Below are 18,592 nucleotides of genomic sequence, written 5' to 3'. Positions count from 1 at the left end.
GTGACAGTTAAACAAACGTGGTCTCGCTTAATTATTGGCATATATATGCACAAGATATGTAAGTCACACATAAAGCCATCCCGTATCAGGTAATTCAACTCATGTTAAAGTCAATCATCCAGACAGCCGTCACCCAATTTATTTGTCCATTATTGTATAAATTGGCATCTGCGTTGTATGAAGGAGAGTCTTACTTAAACGGCCGAACATACAAGTCGCATTATTGCTGGTTTTCGCGGGATGGGCCCATTGCGGGCTTCGCATGTATCTTGTATTTGACAAACATTTTGGAAACGTGTTGTGTTAATAAGCAGAAATAAAACGCAAAGAAATCAGAAATGAACTTTGGTTGTTACTGTGTGTTTTCCACGAACAATACGTAATTGTAATTACGTGACACAGTACATTTTATGGTGCCGTGACCAGGATACGACCGAAGTACGATCACAAGTGCGATCACGTGCCGAAAAAATGAAAACATCACAACCACAACGCGACATGAATTCAGGTCAGTTGTTTAAAAAATTATGGCAAACTTGGAGAGGGAATTTCAAAATTTATAAAGTAAAAAATGAAAGTAAAAGGCGTCATGACAACGACATTTTTAAGAATTGTTTTAAAGAATTTAATGTAGTTAGATGTTAAAAAAATAGTGTTGATAATAATTTATGTACAAACAAATTTTACAAATATCAAAATCATGCCAATTTTGCATTTATCAGTACATTTTTATAAATAGCGGTGAATCGAGAATAAAAAGAGATATTTGAGTTTTACATTATTTTTATGAGTTATGGAAATCATTAAATTAAAGGCGTACACACAGAGAGTATTTAAAGAATTTTTATATATATTTTTGGTATTGTAATAATATAGGATTATGTACGGACATATGGGTTTTTTTGCATACCAATACATTTTAAATTGTTAGAATGTTTGTAAATTTTTATTAAATTGAAATGTACGAGAAAAATAAGAGTATTCAAAACAGTTTTGTTTATTATTTTAATTAAGAAAATTTGTGAATGATTTTATTTATTAATATAATAGAAAAACTCGAAGAAGGAACAAATATAAAAAATATTCAAAGAATTTACCTAGTATTTTACATTGGCAGAATAAAGAATTTAGGAATTTAGATTATTTAAGACAGTTTTGTTTATTATTTTAATAGAGAAAATAAGGCGGGTTTTGTTTATTAGAATGATAAAGAAAATTAAAGAGGACGAATAGATAAAATTATTGGAAAATTTAAAAATAGTTTTCCGAATTGTAAAAGAAAGAAAATAGGAAATAAGAAAAATAATGTTGATTGCGAATATGAATAGGGCAGACACAAAAAAAAAAATATGTAAATATGTATATACGTCATTGTGTTGATGCAAACATATGTAGGATATCGGTAATATTGAAGGTCTTGAGTAATTTTAAGTAAGAATTTAATGCGATCTGACGCGTATAGCGCAGTGAAAATATAACGATATGTACGCATTAAATTTCTAATATAATTGTTTAAGGGTTACAATTATATTTTATGAGCACGGCTGACTGATCAGCGTTCGGACATACCGAGCCCGAGGTTCTGAAAACCTTAGCGTCCTCATGAGTAAGAGAATTTATCCCTGTGCCATCGAAGCAAATTACGCTATGGACAGAAGATGCGATGTCGCATAAGAATTATTTGAGTAGTTCGATTAGGAGCAAAGACCTGAATTTTGAAGTATGCCGATACGTGTTCTTATATTATGAATGCATATATATAAAAGTCTGCCTTGTCATATTTGCGCATTTTTACAAGTGCACAGGTCAAACATGCCAATAAATTTATGCCCAACGGCAAAACTTTAGTGATAAAGATGAGGTTTATGAAACCATGATATGAACAGGTACGTCTATCATTACCCATTACTCTCGGTCAATAAAGTGGCGCGCGCCTGTCAAAAATTTACTTGCTGCACGTGCGTAAAATGATTATGCCTAAGGCGGTACACAAGTCATATTAAGTAAATGGCTTGTCAGATGTCAAACTGTCATGTACTTATCCGAAGTATGTTTTGAGGAATTGACTAATATTTTTTCGTTGTAAAGAATTTATTTTTTTGAATAAGATATCACAGTAAGTTGTCATGACGATATTTAACAATAACTAAGGGGATATTTATAAATGTTTGCCATGATTTTGAACAACTGATACTTGTATCACCACGACGCAGATAAAAATATCGAGATTTGAAGACAACGCCGAAGAAGAGCGACTTCGCGAGACAACGCCTTCCACAACGAATAGAAGAAACAAACAACATAATTAGAATGGAACATCACGGCGTTTACTCTCAAAGTGAATACCTGGTTCTATCGCTAAAAGAAGACCAACGCCAGAAGATTTCGAAGGACAACAAGTGACGCAACACTGGACACAATACTTGTGACGTTAAACACTATAGAGTAGATGCAGCCGTTCAACTGTTTGACGTGCGTAGATAACGCATTTGGAATGATACTTCCGAGGCCTAAGACATCAAGGAGAACACTGCTATAGTTAATACCTCGTGAGCATTATGGCCAATAGAAGATCTTAATGTCCCAAGAGAAATGAAGACGCTGGAACCAAGAACAAAAGTACAATTAACAACAACAGAAACAACAATGCGATCACAAAGGTTTTAACAGACGTCACAATTGATTAGCAACGCGGTACGCATCAACACCATATCCAGAGACAACATCACGATGGATTCAACAACAGAAACAACGACGTGATGACGGCTGGTTCAACGACAAAAACAATAGAAACCACGATGACTTATCCAGCCTCGATGTGAACCTTGATACGCAGATGAGTGCAACCGACCACGTGCGATTTGCCTACACAGCTTGGCGATAGATAGAGCTTCTTCACGACAGCAATGGTAGATAACATCACCCATGAATCAACATAGACAGAAAACAACAAACCAAGACATCTACTTGACAGCAACAGGTACATATTCAACCCGGGCAATACCTTCTTCGAATGGACAGCACAGGAGGTCACTAGTCAAACAACGCCTGTAGTGTTACGTGGACAATCGATCAACGTCATTTAACATTGATACATGATATTGTAAGACACTTGTCATTCAGGATTTGATCTTTCTAAAGATTTTAAATCATAAAATATAAAATCTTTCTTTAATGAAAATGAGGTGTGTCGCATAATTGATGTATTTCATGTCGCATAATTGGTGTATTTCATGTATATTCCTTGTTCGGTGTAACTGAATACATAATATCTGTCTTCATGAAGAAATGCATAAATGGGCATCATATGTCGTCGTCAAATTAGACGAAAAAAATGCACCAAGTTATGGCCCATGGCTGGGTTCACTAATTTGTTATGTCTATTGTACGCACATGCAACACTGTTAATTTGTGTATATTTTCATGTTAAATGACAGGTGACAGTTAAACAAACGTGGTCTCGCTTAATTATTGGCATATATATGCACAAGATATGTAAGTCACACATAAAGCCATCCCGTATCAGGTAATTCAACTCATGTTAAAGTCAATCATCCAGACAGCCGTCACCCAATTTATTTGTCCATTATTGTATAAATTGGCATCTGCGTTGTATGAAGGAGAGTCTTACTTAAACGGCCGAACATACAAGTCGCATTATTGCTGGTTTTCGCGGGATGGGCCCATTGCGGGCTTCGCATGTATCTTGTATTTGACAAACATTTTGGAAACGTTGTGTTGTGTTAATAAGCAGAAATAAAACGCAAAGAAATCAGAAATGAACTTTGGTTGTTACTGTGTGTTTTCCACGAACAAAACGTAATTGTAATTACGTGACAAGTTGAAATTCATTTGAGGTGACCAAACAAGGTCTTTAAATATGTTTGCGCGCAACAGCTCTTTTTATTAGGTTTTCTTTGGGGCCGTTTGGCCAAGGTCAGTGTTGCACTGAATAACTTTAGATAGGATGGATATATTGTGCTGAAATTATGTGTTAAGGTAGGTCACATAATGATTGCATTTGGGGACAGTGGGGTGAAGTTCACTGTTACTAAAAAAAAATGATTTGCACTGGAAAACTTAAGTTTGGCTGGAATTATTATGCCTTAATTCTGTGTCTAAGTAGTTTACATGAAGACCCAGGGTGGGATAGCATTGTGGACCAGTTGGTTAAATGTAATTTTGATTTAAAGTAGAAAAATGGTTTCGATCCGGTTTGATACCGTAAGTTATGATGGAAGACATGCTTCAAACTTTATTAACCTAATTAGTTGGTGAATTGTTAGTTTCTTGGCATGGTCATTTTTCTTTTCCTTTTTCTGGCTCTCGTTGTTACTTTATTAAATTAAGTGATATCATTAAACTACTGCTTTCGCTATTGTAAGTGCCAATCCTTTGTTATGGCAAAGCCATTACCTGTTTTGCAAGTGCTGCTGTCAATGATGATGGTTGCAGTTATACAGAAACAATTTACTGTTGCTACTTCTTTTGCTGCTGCTGGTAATGGAAGTTGTCCTAATACTGCTACAGTTTATAATTATATTGACACCTTGTTGTCAGTTTTTCTGCTGATGATACCATTGTTGTTGACGCTGCTGCTGCTGTCGATTATTGCTGCACATTGTTTATACAATTTCTGATGTTGCTTCTGACGCTAATTATGACCATGCTTCCTGCTCTGTTGTTGCTGCCTTTGGTACTGTTACCTTTGTCATTGTCACTGCTTCTAGTGAGTGTGGCCTGATATTTCAAAGGTTGTGTGTTTGCTGATGTAAATTACTTCAAATTAAAAGCTTTATCAAAATTTAAAAAGTACACAAACTGAGTTCTCCCTGCAAGAATGTGCTTAAGCTATTTAAACCTGCCGCATCCCACACTTTTTGTGGAATTCCGCAACTTGTGAAGTGCAAACTCCTTCCAGTTTTCAACGATTACTGTCAATGAATATATATAATGGAAACAATTCACACCATATAAGAAAGCATATTTTTCTTCGTAGAACAGAGCTCAAAGTCAGTTATTATATATAATTTGTTCAAGATAGTGACCTTTTTTGGAAGTAAGATTAAAAACTGGAAGATATGACACACCATCAAAAAGGGCTGATAAGGAAGCGTCCAAAAGATCACTGAGGAAGTAGTTATGAAATAACATTGCTAAAACTAACAAATGGGTTAATTATTAAGCAATATTGTGTACACCTATGTACAGCATTGAACTCCAATGGCATTGAATGAAGATACTTTCAAACGGAAAACAATCTAGCATATGAAAACACATGTTTTACAGGTTTATGTAAATCATTTGTAAATTTTCTTTCCAAACATAATCAAATGATTAACTGGCAAAACATATGCATTTAGAAGTTTGTTAGTACATACGCATTAAAAAAAACCACATAATTCTTGTGGCACAGCCTAAGTGTCTGTCAAAAAATGAAGTAAACTTTGAATTAGAAAACTGTAAACAAGACGGAGTATGCATGTCAAGTGATTCGCCTTTTATATCTCATGAGTCATGTTGGTTTATTATTAGTTGTGAGCGTTAGCTCACGACTAAGGTAGAGAGGCATTTTTGTCAGTCTGCTTTAGTCTATTACGCTAGTAACGCTAGTAACGATAACCACTGCCTGTCTGTACTACCTGCAGTAAATTTATGCCAACGAAGAATGCTAGGAGCGTCTGCTCTACTACAGCAGTGGGTGTATTTAATCAATAGTGTTTACCAGCTTGTAAGACGACATTGGTTAGTCTAGTGTTTATCATTGATTTCTGTACATATTGGCTGCTTTCAGGGAAAACAGGGCGTAAAGCATGTCAAATAAGATTAGCCTGTGCACCAGAGCTCCAGATAAGGGTCGTATTTTCGTAATTACGAATTATTTTCAAGTCCGTTACGTATTTATTTTAAAATCTTGTCTTACCATTAAGAATTACAAAATCAAGTTACGAATATTATGTTTACATCGGTTCGTATCGATTTTTATTGAGTTCTTTTCGGGTATAAAGTATCTGTTCGGTGCTTATATAGAATGGTTATCGGGTTTGTTAAACAAAGCGCTTTTTTTCAAATAAAAACGGCGTGTACAGTCTATCTGTCAAAAAACAATGGCAGCGCCCAGAGAGCGTCCTAAAAAACTGCAAACTGTGCAAAACACGCTTTTAACATATTGTACGCAAAGTGAGCTGAAGTTGAATGTTAAGAAATACATTATAAAAAAGATCTTATACAATGTTGTATGTTCAGTTGCTGACACAGTCGGAAAAACTATAAAAAAACGCAACACGACGGGTCGAAACTTAAACAAAAAAAAACATTGAATGAGTGGAAGGGACAATTCCCGTGGCTAATCGTTGGAAAGATTGAAGGGGAGACCCTTTTTAATTGTGAAATATGTAAAAATTCATCGAAGGCATGCAATCTAAGCACAGTTTGGGCCTATGAAGGTATTTGAAAAATAAAATTGTATAATACTGAATAGACACTGTTCAACTCGTATAAATAAAGTTGCTTGTATGTTTATTTTTATATTTTGCATGAAAATAACCATTATTATTTATTTTTAAGTCATTTAGAAAAGTTAAGAATTATTTTCCAAAACTTAGTAGTAACTTTAAGAATAACATTTCAGAGTTAAGAATTCTTTTTGAAAATCTGGTAGTAACGTTAAGAATTTCACAAAACCTTATCTGGAGCTCTGTGCACACTGATTAGCCTGTGCAATGCGCACAAGGTAATCAATGACGACACTTTTTGATTTTACGGTGTTTTTCGTTTAAAGAGAGTCTCTGGTACTGGGATGACAATTAATGCATATGCATTAAGCCCTGTTTTCCCAAAATGAAGCTTCAATTATCTTTTTTATTAATGATTTGAACAAAACTTTTTATCTCAACCTGTGCTTTAAGACACACTCTTTATAAATTTGAATGGGGTGTGTTCATTTCAAACTTGCAAAATAAAAAGCTATAACATAATTTTGAAAACTAAGTTGCATCTAAGATTATACAACAGCGAACAACTTCAGTGCCTTCAGCGCTTTGATTTAAATTTTTAGCCAGTCAATGTTTTAAGTGAAGTGAAGTTTTACAGCCATTTTATACAACATGGATGATGAACAATTTTGATCATGTTGATCATACTAGTTGCATGCTGTTGATCATTTGGTTTGATCATCATGTACAGTGCCTGTTTCAATGATATGCCAATAAAGTCAACTTCTTTTCAGAGCTCAAGACTTTTTTTAAAAGAGGGTAGTTTTTCACATAGCAAAAGTATTTGCTCATTATAAATTTGTTTGCATGCTTATTTTTGTATATAGAATACTACAAAAATTACTAAGCGGTATAAAATGAAATTCCGCCCTCAAACATTCATTTTAGAGATTATGGCCTTGAGAAATTAAACGTTTGATAAAAGTATAATGCTTTGCATGTATTGGTGTCTTCCTGGGCCCCTATCCCTCTCTGATCAAATGATCTGTCCATGTGTTGGTGTGTCTGTTGAGCATTTCATTTCTTGACCATGTATAGAGAACAGACATCATGGCGAAAGACTGTCACAATTTACAGGCCAGACTGGCCTAGTCAGCCTTTGTGTTAAAATAACTAAATTGATACATCTAAACAAGGTATAAAAAGGATCAGAGGTGGGAATGGAATAAGTATAACAACGGCATTGGGTCTGTGTAACAATCAGGTTTAAAGCAATCTAATGCATAGTTACAAACCTTATTCACTGCCTACCAATGCTGAAAGTAATCTGACTGTCATGTGAGCCAATAGTAACTTGACAGTTGATATACTTAATGTGTTTACTGTTATCAGACACTGTTATCAGACCAATGAATGTCTTTTGAAGCTTAGCTTGGTTTGTGTTCAGATCTAATTCTTTGTTGCTTGACTTACAAAACAAAATTGAAACTGTTTTTCTTAAAAATAAACTTTGTTTAATAGCCATACTCTGACGTTACATTTCAATTTAATTTAAGTTTGCTAAAATCTCATCATTAAACATCCTAACATTTCCTGTGTCTTCTGGTGCTGAAGAACATGTTTTGGATAAAGAATATTGTTGTTCAATCTGTGAAGAGCATACCCAAATAAATGCAATTTTACTGTAAAAAATGCATTACATTTTTCTGTGGAAAATGTATTCACTCTCACAGTAAGCATGGTCTGTGGTTCAATAAACAATCTCCTTATGGAAGGGATAAAATAATGAAGTGGCCACTTTCTAAGAAAATAGAGAATTATCTTTTAACATGCGATATTCACATACATGATAAATTAACAAAGTTCTGCCAGGACCACAGTCAGCTGTGCTGCTCTAAATGTGTTGACCTTGACCACAGGTATTTCAAATACATTTTTAATACCTTCTTAAATTGTTGTGTATATTTTAATGCCAATAATTCTACCATATTCAGCAATAGTTACTAGCAAAATTCAGTCATAGTGATTATATTCTTAATAATAATCATGCTGTAGCAAATGACTGTGGTAGCTTTTTGCTACCTAGAGACATTTTCTGTTGTTTTCTTATTGTGGCTTCTAAAAAACACTATCTTCTGTTGTGATTGAACTCCTATTAATACAAATATTTTCAGGTCATTTTCAGGATGTCTTTACAATTACTTTGCATGTATGTTTTCCAGAAAACTGATACAAGTGATTTTGTTTTTAAACATAACTATTTTCAAGACTGTAAAAAATATTTCATAGACAGCTGTCACAATAAGTAGTATCTTTTATTTTAACACGATTACAGAAAGCTTGACATAGCTGTTACAATGGGTGAGTGGCTTTTGTGTATGTTAAGTGTGTGTATGCTGTCTACATCTGTCTGAGATTTTCTGGACTGTAACTTTATCTTTAATCATGAATTTAAAAACGTAATACCACAAACATTTACCATGTGGGGAATAATCCGAATGTGTATGAATTGCTTGATTTGTTTCCCAAGCTCAAATAGCAAGGTCTTATGTTAAAGACACAACGCAAATTTTGACATAATATAACTAGTCTTAAAAGTAACTGCATCGATTCAAGAAATTATACATCTCTTGCTCTAGATTTCACCAATTGGTGATGGTTTAGGTCCAGAAAGGCCGAAAACCAAAAAGGCCGCATACCAAAAAGGCCTTACCAAAAAGGCCCCAAAGCATACCAAAAAGGCCAAAAAATGAACCAAAAAGGCCTTAAAGTAACAATCACGCTAAAAAAAATCGAATATTTCATTAAATAAAGCTAACCCATAAAAAATCAATGTTCCTTTTAGCAAAATGCAAAATTTCAACGTTAGATGTTGTCTGGTAGAATTGATTTAACAAGATACAAAATGCTCGTTTTTATTTTTTGTGGCCACAAATAATTCCATTTATATCTCCCGTGAAATTTCCGAACATTTACGGGCGAACACGAGATTGGATACGGTAAGCGTCGGAAGCATGACGTAGCTCTCATGAATAATCATTCTGTGAAATCAAAATGAATTTTGGGTAACTGGAACTTAGCGAATGAGAAAATGGCTTGTATAAATTATGCAAATGAGCGCAACCCGAATGAATCCGATCCTGACTCGAAAGCGAAAGTAGATTACATCGTGGAACGATATTTAGATGCTTAAAACTTGCCGAATGCTTGTAATATAACATTTTTACATCAATGTTACTTGTTTTTAGGGTCTTTCTATTGTAATTAACCATCGTATGGTACTACTTGTATTTCAAACGCCAAATAAAGTCCGGTATACTTACCAATATAATGAATGAAACAAAGCAACTACTATTGACAACTTTGACACATGAACGGGTTATATATTTCTCAATAATTCTGGATCTTATTTTGGCCGCCACGTAAGTTTACTACACCTTCATTACTCATTGGTTACATTTTTAGATGCAAACAGAGAGTTCAGAGAAAAAAAATTCTTAAGCGGATTTTTCCTACGTGCTTATTGGCGATAAGTATGCCGACTTTGATTACAAAATTAACGGCTTTTAATTAAAAAACTGAAACATCTATTACTCAACGAAAAATATTAATTGTGACTAACGAACACTTCATACTGTATGCGATAATTCGCGATATTTTTGCCGACTTTGATTATAAAATTAACGGTTTTAAAGTAGACTAATAAACAAGTTATGACTATTTGATAGATATGATAATTATATTCAGCATAACTATTCAATGATAATACAAAATATTGTATGGCCTTTCTGGTATACCATGTGGCCTTTTTGGTTCACTTGTGCGGCGTTTTTGGGAAGGCCTTTTTGGTAAACGGCCTTTCTGGTACTATACCTTGGTGATTGTGTGCCTTGTGTAAGACCTGCAGTTCTTTTACAATTTTGGAAATGGGGTCAGTGCCTTTTAAATTGGGATACATGGCAGAGTTTTGTATAAATATGGGAAATGTGTTTATTTTATTGTTTAAATAAAAACACTTCAAAATTGAGAATAAGTGTTTTAAATATGATATTTAATCAGGTTTAACCGGTAGAGATACATTGGGAAACTAAATGTTGCAATTTAATAAAAAAAACAACAACAATGTTTTTTGTTTTGGAAACCATCCATTCGGAATTTAATGCAGTCAATTTTGGAAATATATACACATTTTGTATCCCCAGTAGGGTGGCATATAGCAATCGCACTGCATGTCTGTCAGTTTGTATGTCCGTCTTGCATTCAGTGTCCAAAATACTGTCAGGTATTCACCTGATTTATTGTGTGTGAGCCTACCCTGCATGTCTTATAGATCAAGTTTGGATTTTGTTCCGGTCCATTCATTTCATTCAGAAAATGACCTGTCCATGAAGTAAATGTCCTACAAATTGAGAAAGCATTTTGTGGCAAAGATCAAACGTAGGTGTTCATGATCATGATTAGGTAGGGTGACAAATAGTAGTCCGACCGTCTGTCTGTCAGTCCATATGTTATTCCGTTTCCTGTGTTTTTACGAAATGCTTTCAGAATTATTTACTTGATTTTATGCCCCCCTTCAAAGAATAGGGGGTATATTGTTTTGCACATGTCTGTCTGTTGGTCAGTCCGTCTTTCGGTCGGTCCGTCCACCAAATGGTTTCCGGATGATAACTCAAGAACGTTTTTGCCTAGGATCATGAAACTTCATAGGTACATTAATCATGACTGGCAGATGACCCCTATTGATTTTCAGGTCACTAGGTCAAAGTTTAAGGTCAAAGTGACTCGAAACAGTAAAATGGTTTCCTGATGATAACTCAAGAACTCTTTATGCCTAGGATCATGAAACTTCATAGGTACATTGATCATGACTGGCAGATGACCCCAAATGATTTTCAGGTCAATAGGTCAAAGGTCAAGGTCACAGTGACTCAAAACAGTAAAATGGTTTCCAGATGATAACTCAAGAACGCTTAGTCCTAGGATCATGAAACTTCATAGATACATTGATCATGACTGGCAGATGACCGCTATTTTCAGGTCACTAGGTCAAAGGTCACAGTGACTCTAAACAGTAAAATGATTTCCAGATGATAACTCAAGAACACTTAGGCCAAGGATCATGAAACTTCGAAGGTACATTGATCATGACTGGCAGATGACCCCAAATGATTTTCAGGTCACTAGGTCAAAGGTCAAGGTCACAGTGACTCTAAACAGTAAAATGGTTTCTGTATGATAACTCAAGAATGCTTAGGCCTAGGATCATGAAACTTCATAGGTACATTGATCATGACTGGCAGATGACCCCTTTTGATTGTCAGGTCACTAGGTCAAAGGTCAAGGTCACAGTGACCCGAAGCAGTATAATGGTTTCTACTAATTCACAATGGCTGCCACTACAACTGACAGCCCACTTGGGGGGCATGCATTTTTTACAAACAGCCCTTGTTGGTATGTGCGTCTACCTGCATGACTTACAGATCAAGTTTTGCTCCTGTCCATTGATTTTTGGTAAAGTTACAGACCTAAGATATTCACCTGTTATGTCGTGTGTGAGTTTATCTGCATGAATTTCAAATCATGTTTCATTTTGGTCCATTAATACAGGCATAGTTGCACTTTTCTCAATTTTCTCTTGAATAACAGTTTTCCAGAATTTTTCTCCTAAACACTTCATATATTGACCTTTTTTTGATGTGTGGGTCTACCTACATGACTAACAAATCGAGTTCGTGTTTTTGTTCTGGTCCATTAATTTTTGGCAAAGTAATGGCCTTGGACTTAAGAATTTTCTTTAAAATAACACTTTTCCAGTATTGTTTTCCATCAATTTTCCGATACATTCATTATTTTGTGTGTGTGAGTCTTCCAACATCAAGTTTGAGTTTTGTTCTGGTCAATTGATCTTATACCAAGTTACTGGCCTTGAACTTAACAATTTTCTCTTAAATAGCTGCAGTTTGGCTCCAAAGTGCAATAGGGGCTGTTGTATTTCGCAAACACAGCGCTTGATTAAAATGAGCTAAACATTTTTTCAAGAAGTATCTAGATAAATTTAGCTTCAGAAATTCAAAGCATAATGTGGATATGGATTGGAACACACACAAAAATCTCTGTGCATTAAAATTGAGATAAACAATGTCCTATTTATCTAAAAAGCAATTTTAGCAGCTTTGCATATTTAGCCAATGAACTTATAAAGAAATGTCATTGATTTGATCTTTAAAAATGTGAATGCCAGTATATCTATAGCAATGTGTTTGTATGTACATGTATATCTTAAGTAACGTATCCATACCTATGATATGAGCATGTGGTACATTAATAATGTATTCCAATTATCTTGATTGTTATGAAGATTTCATTATAAAAATGTTGTTATGCTCCCCATATATATATATATATGGGGAGCATATAGTTGCCAGTTTGTCCTTCCTTCCTTAATTCCTTCCGTCACACTTTTGGTACAGTTTCTCATAGCGCCTTCAATATTTTACTGATCTCTTACATATTTGGCATGTAGGTACCTGGCATGGACGTCTACCTTTTCATGAGGTTTGAGGTCACTTGGGTCAAGGTCACAGAGGCTAATCATAGATTTTTCAGTCACATTTTTTTTACAGTTTCTCATAGCGCCTTCAATATTTTAAGATTTCTTACATGTTTGGCATGTAGGTACCTTGCATGGACCTCAACCTTTTGATGAGGTTTTAGGTTACTGGGGTCAAGGTCAAGGTCATCGAGGCTAATAATAGATTTTCTCAAGGTAACACTTTGTCCACACAACCCAAATATCGACAAAGCATCATTGGGGGCATCCATCCGTTTTACTGATATCCTTGTTTTTCCTTTCAGTCGGTGCACTCAGGTTAAAGTTTTCTCTAAAGTCAAAAGGCAGTCATCAGATGTAAAGAAATTGTCAGTCAGAGTTTCTAAAACTCTTTCAAGATTAAAGAAGCTCCAGAGTTATAGGGAGGACAACAGGAGATCTATGCAGGGCTCCTATGCTGAATTTGAGCGAAACAAGGTGAAGACAATGCGACTTAATATACAATCTTTCTTAGTCCAATGTGACGACACCTCCATGAATGAAACATTTGAAAACGTGGAATATATATTAGATGAAATTCGTCAGAAAGTAAATTTATTATTAACAGATTTTGAAAATGGCTCTATTAAGGAACATAAAGAAGAGCTGAAACTTAATCAAGCTCCTCTCATCAGTGTGATCAAAACCTGCATCAGACATCATGGTGAATTGTTACCACTCCATAAAGCCATGCAGAAAGTGAAGTATCAACCAGAACTCTCCTTAATAGCCCATTATAAATGTCTGGACAAAATACAACAGTGTGAGATATATATGAATGAGAACTTTTCAGACGAGTTGTTCTCTGTGAAAGGGGTGGTGTCTAAGTACAAAGTGAGAATATTTAGGGATTCAGATACATGCAATATCACTGCGGTATGTGCTCTCCCAGATGGGCAAGTCTTGGTTGCAGACTGGCAGAATGACAAAGTCAAGCTGCTGAACCAGCAGTACCAGGTGGTGAGTCACTGGGGTGTGAATGCCAAGCCATGGGACATGTGTCTCATCACACCCAGTGAGGCTGCAGTGGCTTTGGGTGATCATGGGGTCCAGTTTATCACTGTCACCCAGAGCAAGCTAGTTCCTATGGGATACCAAAGGGGTCGAAACTTTAACTTCTGCTCGAGCAGGAAAAAATGCTGCTTGAGCAGCATTTAAATGCTGCTCGACCAGCAAAATGCTGCTCGAGCAGCAAATTTACTGCTCGACCAGCATTTTTTCTGCTCGAGCAGAAAAATCCTGCTCGACCAGCATTTATTTTTAGATTATGGCATTAGCCAATCAGAGCTCTTGTTATATTTGCCACATGGTGCGAAACTGGTTTGTTTTGAAAAAATGGCTGCCACCATTATGGTGCCTTTTTCACATCTTCTGCAAGTTTATGTGACGACCTGTTTAAAGTTTAACAGTGACACGCGGTAAGTGCTTTATATTTTGTCTGCAAACTAGTCGATCAAAAAATTGTTGCCATTCGCTTAATAAGAAAATCGACCATAAATGTCTAACGGCTGTTAAAACTTTTGCGAAAATCACGACGATGACTGATAAGAATTGCTCAATGGGTGCGCAAGTGTAGGTTCTCTGTGTCTATCGATTTACTTTCTTAATGATTCTTAATAATTGCTTCCGACACAGGTGCCGATTGCCTGTGATTGTGCCTTTCTGGTTAACATTGTTTACGTTTCTCGTTCTCCCCATACATGTATATCTGCTGTCCTAACTTTTACAATTATCCAAAATATTATGTCTGTTAACCAGTTCTCAGTGCCCCAGATAAGCTGCGTATCTGCGTCTTTCACCCTATTAAAATGTTTAAAAATGCAAAGAAATACAATATCATGAGTATTGAAAACGCAACCAATTTGACTTTTACGCAAATTCGTCAAATTAACAATACAAAACTTCGATTAAAAATGCTTTGCTCATTTTAGTTATTTTCTCTTTGGAATTGTTATCGTAATGCGGTGACGCTTACATTCAGCAAGCTCAGCAAACGGTCATAGTAATTAGTTATTCAAACGCTATGCGTTTTCAATCTGACCTAATTCGTCGCTCATTGTGCATGTATTTGTAAAGCGTCTGTACTTTCAGTTTCTATTACAATGCGAAATAAAAATAGCTAAGAGAGGTCGATAGACGTCCGAGATTGTTGCGCCAAAATATCAGCCGATCGCAAACTTTTTCGAATCAAGAAAGCAAGAGGCAATCAGTGCCGAATCATTCGTGTTATCGATTTTGTTAAAAACTGTGTATACAGCAAATGAGTTGACATCCAAAAAACATGATGGAAAGTCTGTGACTTAACAAACCTGTCAAAAGTATAAAAAGAAGTTAGAAATTGTCGACATTTTTTAAAGTTTATATCATGGACAGTTTCAAGGATTAAACATATTACGAAACATCAGTTTTTTAAAATTTATGATGATAGTTTACAGTTCTATTGAATCAATACAAGTGTGCAGCGTCAACGGAAGTAAATCAGCAATTATTTTAAGGTATGCATTTTTATTACTCATTTTACCCTATATGAAGAATGGAATCACCCTATTTTTCAAAATCAATGGTTGAAAACCCTATTTCCCAAATAATTATCTGGGGCACTGAGTTCGCGAGGACTTTTCTCAACTTCAGTGTAAATTATTTTTCACCGAGGCCAATAAGCTTGTTCAAAGCTAACAACAGGTAAAATGTGAGTTGTGTCTGAATTACAAGTTGTTTAATTTTTATCCCCACGCTTTTTGAAAAAAAGGTGGGGATATTGTGGTGATCTCCGCCGTCCGTCCGTCCGTCCGTCTGTCCGTCCGTCTGTCCGTCCGTCTGTCCGTCCGTCCTGGCCACTATCTCCTCCTACACTAAAAGCACTAGAACCTTGAAATTTACACACATGGTAGCTATGAGCATATGTGCGACGGTGCACTATTTGGAATTTTGATCTGACCCCTGGGTCAAAAGTTATAGGGGTTGGGGTGGGGCCGCGTCAGAAATTATCACTCATTTTTTTAGGTTATTTTACATTTACTTCTTTATTTCTACACCGATTCACTTCAAATTGATACTGGACCTCACCTATGACAATACGGTCAATCTCAACCATGCATGGCCCCATTCCCAACCCTGGGGCGCCCCGCCCACATAGGCCACACCCACCAAAAATTTCCATTTACTATAATTTTTTCATTTCTACACGGATTCACTTCAAATTGATACTGAACTTTTGTTATGACATTAGGGTCAATCTCAACTATGCATGGCCCCAATCCCAACCCTGGGGCGCCCGCCCACATAGGCCACACCCACCAAAAAATTCCATTTACTATAATTTTTTCATTTCTACACGGATTCACTTCAAATTGATACTGAACTTCTCTTATGACATTAGGGTCAATCTCAACTATGCATGGCCCCATAACCAACCCTGGGGCCCCGCCCACATAGACCACACCCACCCAAAATTGCCTTTACTATAATTTCTTCATTTCTACACCGATTCACTTCAAATTGATATTGAACTTCTCTTATGACAATACAGTCAATCTCAACTATGCATGGCCCCATTACCAACCCTGGGGCGCCCCGCCCACATAGACCACACCCACCCAAAATTGCCTTTTACTATAATTTCTTCATTTCTACACCAATTCACTTCTAATTGATGATGAACTTCTCTTATGACAATACGGTCAATCTCAGCTATGCATGGCCCCATTACCAACCCTGGGGCACACCTAGGTCAAACATTCGGCGTGGGGATACGCGTCGGCCTCTGCCGCGCCATTTCTAGTTCATAATTGAAATGTTTACAATTTACTATTTATTGAATAACTTGGCAGTGCATAATTAAAATCTGGGATGTTATTTTCAGCTCTGAACTGCGAAAAAATTGCATAATAATTACATTGGTGGCACTATAATGAGTTACCTTTCATCTGTCCTTCCATTTAAATGTCCCTTAAGCAGACTTCCCAAACTTTGCAGAAAGAGTTTAGGCATTGTATTACACACTCATTTTAACCATGGCATGCTATTGTACAACATGTCTTGACGGAAATAATTTCGATAAAAAATATTTGCAGTAAATAATTTTTCTATTGCGAATCGTTTGTATCTTTTTATCTTTATTCTGAAATGCCCCTCTTAAGAATAATGTCATGTATAGCTGGTTTAGAATTAAGAAGGATGATATGTTCTAACAGCATTTTGTCATGTCATTTACTGTACTTCTTAACCTACATGTATTTGAATATTAGTTTAAACCTATTTATTTTAGCTCGATTGCATAGAAAGTAATTCCTACTTATTTTAAATGCTTTCGAGTCCGTTTCCTGGGCCTAGAACCAGTATTTGAATATTCAGTCCCCATATAACTACGCCCATATGTTGTGGACATTTTCATACAAGAATACAAACAGGAATATGTATTGAAGTTTGCTTTTTAAATTGACAGTCAATCGGAGGGTAACAGGTTGTTTTTTTTTACAAGAAGTGAGGAACTAAACACAATTTGCAGGAAAAAAAAATATTTCTTTAAGTATATTTGCATCACAGGACCTCTGGTGTCCTGAGGTTGAGGAAACTAGTGTTGAATCTAAAACATTTAGCATCATGTACTCAAAAGTGAGAAGCCAAGTCAGACACCGCAAAATGTAAAATAATCTGTCAGATGTTTGGTCTGACAGGCTACGAAATTCTGTCAGACTGAAGGATAATTTCTGGATTCCGCTTATTAACATACCTGATAATAGCATATTTCTGTTATTAGCATATAGAATGTCAAAGCACAGATTAATTCTTAAATTTTAATGTATTTTTCTTCTATTAATAGCATAATTTTTAACCCCAATATTCAGAATTCACTTAAAGTCTTTATAGCATAGAACATTCTCAGAATGCCAAGAAAATATGCTTTAAATTTGCAAAAATATGCTCAAATGCAAATGCAAATGCAAATACCTAAGAATACAATTCCATTTGATAAATAGTTATCTTAAACATCAATCATATACAATGTTGAATTTAAATTTCACTTTGACGATCAATTATTAACAGATTTGACTTATTGTATGCCCCCAGTTGCTATATTTATGCTAAAATGTGTGTTCCGGTTAATAGCATATTCCTGTTATTAGCATAATTTTGGCTGACATGGTATGCTAAGAACAGGATTCCACTGTAGCAACATATTAATCAGGAATTATGGTTTGAATCCGTGAACTATTATTTTTAATGGTGAAAGAAAATCTCCATGACGCGTTTTCAAAAATTCCTAATCAAGCTTGGTAAAAGAGCACACAGAATAGCAAATTTATTACAGCGCCAACTTACGGGTAAAAATGATTGATTTTTTTTATATTCCGTAAAGACAAATGCCGCATCATATCCTATGGGTGATTTAAAAATTAATGAAGCCTAAATAAAACATGCATTTATTTTCTTACCATTAAGCATGTTTGAGTTCTTTTTCTATCTTACAGAAGTGTTTCCATGTGATTAACTTAAATGTGAAAATTCTTCTCAATAACTTTCTTCATTAACAAAATATATTGAAAAATATCCTTAAAATTGCCCCAAG

General features: G+C 35.4%; 2 protein-coding genes across 4 annotated transcripts in view; both read left to right on the top strand.

Annotated features, from left to right (window-relative positions):
- The window catches only part of LOC127875800 (uncharacterized), a 215,757-nt gene that overhangs the window by 159,877 nt on the left and 37,288 nt on the right, over positions 1-18,592 (top strand). The gene's annotated exons all lie outside the window — the stretch shown is intronic.
- The window catches only part of LOC127875769 (uncharacterized), a 138,785-nt gene that overhangs the window by 111,375 nt on the left and 8,818 nt on the right, over positions 1-18,592 (top strand). For 2 of the 3 annotated variants that reach the window (XM_052420570.1, XM_052420569.1), the window contains one exon: positions 13,290-13,983. In XM_052420570.1, the coding sequence (XP_052276530.1) occupies positions 13,426-13,983 (558 nt within the window). In that variant the 5' untranslated portion in view covers positions 13,290-13,425. Of the gene's footprint in view, positions 1-13,289; positions 14,442-18,592 lie in introns of all 3 variants that reach the window. The other variant, XR_008047485.1, reaches the window with a different exon arrangement.

Source organism: Dreissena polymorpha, chromosome 1, assembly GCF_020536995.1.
Source record: "Dreissena polymorpha isolate Duluth1 chromosome 1, UMN_Dpol_1.0, whole genome shotgun sequence".
Taxonomy (NCBI): Eukaryota; Metazoa; Mollusca; class Bivalvia; order Myida; family Dreissenidae; genus Dreissena; species Dreissena polymorpha.
The sequence above is the reverse complement of the archived record's forward strand: the minus strand, read 5'-3'. Positions and strand labels throughout refer to the sequence as shown.